This window comes from Colobus angolensis, unplaced genomic scaffold, assembly GCF_000951035.1.
Source record: "Colobus angolensis palliatus isolate OR3802 unplaced genomic scaffold, Cang.pa_1.0 Scaffold417, whole genome shotgun sequence".
In the NCBI taxonomy this organism is placed as follows: domain Eukaryota; kingdom Metazoa; phylum Chordata; class Mammalia; order Primates; family Cercopithecidae; genus Colobus; species Colobus angolensis.
This window is the reverse complement of record NW_012117566.1, coordinates 616,307-620,980: the sequence shown is the minus strand read 5'-3', so window position 1 is coordinate 620,980 and position 4,674 is coordinate 616,307. Positions and strand designations below refer to the sequence as shown.

Below are 4,674 nucleotides of genomic sequence, written 5' to 3'. Positions count from 1 at the left end.
CAGGAGATCAAGACCATCCTGGCTAACATGGTGAAATCCTGTCTCTACTAAAAAATACAAAAAACTAGCCGGGCGACGTGGCAGGCGCCTGTAGTCCCAGCTACTCGGGAGGTTGAGGCAGGAGAATGGCATAAACCCAGGAGTCGGAGCTTGCAGTGAGCTGAGATCCGGCCACTGCACTCCAGCCTGGGCGACAGAGCAAGACTCCATCTCAAAAAAACAAAAAACAAACAAACAAACAAAAAGAAATAATCACTAATAAAACCGGCAGAGCCTTGACTATTCTGGCCTGGTAAGAAACTCAGATGAGAAATGCTATCTATCAAAATGGATTAGCTCTCAACTACTTGCTAGCGGCTGAAGGAGGGATCCATGGAAAATTTAACCTAACCAATTGCTGTTTGCACATAAATGATCAAGGGCAAGTAGTTGAAGACGTAGTTAAAGATATGACAAAACTGGCACATGTGCCTGTGCAAGTGTGGCATGGATTTAGTCCCGGGGCCATGTTTGGAAAATGGTTTTCAGCACTAAGAGGAGTTAAAACTCTCATAATAAAAATTATAATAGTAATATGAAACTGCTTACTACTCCCGTTTGCTACCTGTACTCCTTCAAGTAATAAAAAGTTTCATTGCTACCTTAGTTAGCCAAAATGCTGCAGCACAAGTATACTATATAAATCACTACTGATCTGTCTTGCAAAAAGACATGGGTAGTGAGGATGAAAGTGAGAATTCCCACTAATGAGTGAGGTTCTCAAAGCGGGGGAATAAGGGAGGAGACAACCCCTTATATTGACTTATGCCCAATTTCTGCCTCCAAAGAAAGAAGAAGTAAAAACTAAAAGGCAGAAATGAAATTCACAGGCAGATAGCCCGGCACCATGCCCTGGTCCTGGTAGTTAAAGATCGACCCCTGACCTAACCAGTTATGTTCTCTATGGATTCCAGATATTGTATGGAAAAGCATTGTGAAAATCCCTGTCCTGTTCTGTTGTTTTGATTACTGGTGCATGCACCTCCCAGTCATGTACCTCCTGCTTGCTCAGTCGATCACGACCCTCTCACACAGACCCCCTTAGAGTTGTAAGCCCTTAAAAGGGACAGGAATTGCTCACTCGGGGAGCTCGGTTTTTGGAGACATGAGTCTGCTGATGCTCCTAGCTGAATAAAGCCGTTTCCTTCCACAACTCAGTGTCTGAGGGGTTCTTGTCTGCAGCGTGTCCTGCTATACCACTGCACTCCAGCTGCCCCATTGCACTACAGCCTGGGCAACAGAGTGAGACTCCATTTCAAAAACAAACAAACAAACACAAAAAGGAATGGCAGGTAGTGGGGGCTGGGAATGGATAGGCAAGAATTATGTCGCCAAAATTTGCTCATCTTAGAAAGGCTCCTCAACCATTCTGTATCAAGTGGCTATTCCCAGATAAATTATGCCCTGACTGCGCTGCATCTCAGTCTGACTTCTCTTTTTTTTAAATTACTGGATTACTCTCATTTAAGGGGTTATTTCACTTTCAATTTGAAAATGAAAATGGCCAACTGTCCTCTGCAAGTGTCCTGATTTGATTTAGTAGTTTAGACCCTGGAGGTAGCAGTGAGAAAATACTTGAGCCAAATTAGAACAATTTGTTCTCAGCTGGAGGATATATAGGAATTCCTTAATAATATCTAACAGTTTTCTCAATACTGGTTACATTTAACAATGATAGCTTGGAGGGCAGAAAGGAGAAACAGATGACACAAATTTAGAACTTCAATTTTGTTATAAGTCTTTTTTGTTTTGTTTTTGGAGACAAGGTCTCACTCTGGTACCCAGGCTGGAGAACAGTGGCACAATCATAGATCATATTTTGGTTGTAAGTTTTTTCTAAAATATTTTTGTCTGGGTGTGGTGGCTCACATCTATAATCTAAATACTGTGGGAGGCCATGGTAGAATGATTGCTCAAGCCCAGGAGTTGAAGATCAGCCTGGGCAACATAGTGAAATTCAGTCTCTACAAAAAATTCTAAAAATTGATCTGATGTGGTGTTGCATGTTTGAGAGGCTCAGGTGGAAGAATCACTTTAAGAGGTTGAGGCTGCCGTAAACCATGATTCAGTCACTGCACTCCAGCCTGAGTGACAGAGTGAGACCTGTGTGTGTATAGACATACACGTACACATATATATGTATATATAATAATGATATGTATGTAAAAGAAGAATTCAAGCACAAAAGAAAAATGAAAGGCCATTGTAGGGGATGTGAAGAAAGGTGAGCTACCTCATGCTGTTCGTGTGATAATAACCATCGTGAGATGGTGCTGCTGGATGTGAGTGCTGGAAAGGGGGCAGTTCCTTTGTCCTAGAGGATGAGGAGCTGACCAGATCCCTCCTGACTGCCCACCAGGACAAGTGGGGGCTGGTGTTGCACTAAATGATGCCTCCCAAAAAAATACGTATACACTGGCTCAATGAATATACAATGCAGAGGCCTAAATGAAGACACGTGAATGGTGTATGTGGACATCAGCTTGCAGCTGGGAAACAGGTAGCTCTCAGGCCCCTCATTCTTCCCAGGAAGTGTGGAATGTGTGCACGCCTGTGAGTGTGTAGATCTGTCCTTCTTAACTTGTATACAACTCCAGGTCAGTTCTGAGTGAATGATGAGCCTACGGGATTTCTCACGTCATTCTTTTTTTTTTTTTTTTAGACGGAGTCTGGCTCTGTCGCCCAGGCTGGAGTGCAGTGGCGCAATCTCAGCTCACTGCAAGCTCCGCCTCCCGGGTTTTCGCCATTCTCCTGCCTCAGCCTCCCGAGTAGCTGGGACTACAGGCGCCCGCCACCTCGCCTGGCTAATTTTTTTTTTTTTTTTTTTTTGAGACGGAGTCTGGCTCTGTCGCCCAGGCTGGAGTGCAGTGGCGCAATCTCAGCTCACTGCAAGCTCCGCCTCCCGGGTTTTCGCCATTCTCCTGCCTCAGCCTCCCGAGTAGCTGGGACTACAGGCGCCCGCCACCTCGCCCAGTTAGTTTTTTGTATTTTTTAGTAGAGACGGGGTTTCACCTTGTTAGCCAGGATGGTCTCGATCTCCTGACCTCGTGATCTGCCAGTCTCCGCCTCCCAAAGTGCTGGGATTACAGGTTTGAGCCACCGCGCCCAGCCGATTTCTCACGTCATTCTTATGTTCAATATTATGGCTGCTGTTTTCGTTGCCACTACCCCCAGGCACAACCTAACTTAAAGTCCAGGCTTTAGGTAAAAAAGATGGAGGGCTTTCTGTGTTCTGGGATGGGAAGTCAGAGATCTGTGTACGGCTGGAGGTTGGGGTACACATTAGTTTTGTGGCAGGATGAGAGCTGCAGTGGTTTTATTGTTTTTTGTTTTGTTTTGTTGAGATGGAGTCTCACTCTGTCACCCAGGCTGGAGTGCAGTGTCACGATCTCGGCTCACTGCAACCTCCGACTCCTGGGTTTAAGCAATTCTCCTGCCTCAGCTTCCCATGTAACTGGGATTACAGGCGTCTGTTACCACACCCAGGTAATTTTTGTATTTTTAGTAGAAACGGGGTTTCGCCATGTTGGGCAGGATGGTCTCAATCTCTTGACCTCATGATCCGCTCGCCTGGGCCTCCCAAAGTGCTGGGATTACAGTTGTGAGCCACCATACCCAGCTTTTTTTGTTTTGTTTTGTTTTGAGATGGAGTTTCACTCTTCTTGCCCAGGCTGGAGTGCAGTGGTGCAATCTCCACTCACTGCAACCTCTGCCTTCCGATTTCAAGCGATTTTTCTGCCTCAGTCTTCCAAGTAGCTGGGATTACAGACTCCCGCCACCACGCCTGGATAATTTTTGTATTTTTAGTAGTGACGGGGTTTCACCATGTTGGCCAGGCTGGTCTCGAACTCCTGACCTCGTGATCCGCTTGCCTCGGCCTCCCAAAGTACTGGGATTACAGCCGTGAGCCACTGCACCCGTCCTTCTTCTTCTTTTTTTTTTGAAATGGAGTTTCACTCTTGTTTTCCAAGCTGGATTGCGATGGCGCACTCTGGGCTCACTGCTACCTCCGCCTCCTGGGTTCAAGCTGGGGTCCTGCCTCAGTCTCCCGAGTAGCTGGTATTACAGGTGCGCGCCACCATGCCCGGCTGATTTTTTTTTTGTATTTTAGTAGAGAGGGGGTTTCACCATTTTGCCAAGGCTGTTCTCCAACTCCTGAGCTCAGGCAATCTGCCTACCTTGGCCTCCCAAAGTGCTAGGATTACAGGCGTGACCTACCGCGCCCGGCTTACAATAAGTTTCTATAGATGGTAAAAAATGCCAGTCAGTCCCCCGGGGCCCGCCCGGCCAACCCTAGGCATAGCTCAGAGACTGCCGGAGTGCGGAGTGCCAGAGCGCGGGCTGAAGGGCCCAGCGGTCTTTCCAGCCCACCGGAGGCGGCGGGCGGCCTTAGCGTTCCCCGACGCTGTGCTGGACCGACCCTTCTCCCTCCCGCCGCGCCCCAAGCCCTGCGCGCCCGGCTGCTGGCCTTGTCTCCAGGGCCGCACTGCCCTTGCCACCTAGCTCTGCGCCTGCGCCGCGCGTCTCCACCTTGAAGTTTGTTTTTGTTTTTTGGAGGCAGAGTGTCTTGCTCTGTAGCTGAAGCTGGAGTGCAGTGGCGCGATCTCGCTCACTGCTACCTCTGCCTCCTGGGTC

At 47.9% G+C, this 4,674-nt stretch overlaps 1 protein-coding gene across 1 annotated transcript in view; it reads left to right on the top strand.

Moving 5' to 3' along the window:
- LOC105522053 (zinc finger protein 257-like) overlaps nt 1–4,574 on the top strand; it is a 46,203-nt gene extending 41,629 nt beyond the window's left edge. The window contains 1 exon segment of the mRNA XM_011956427.1: nt 4,304–4,574. Within this exon segment, the coding sequence (XP_011811817.1) occupies nt 4,304–4,574 (271 nt within the window).
- Nucleotides 4,575–4,674: the final 100 nt, after the last annotated feature.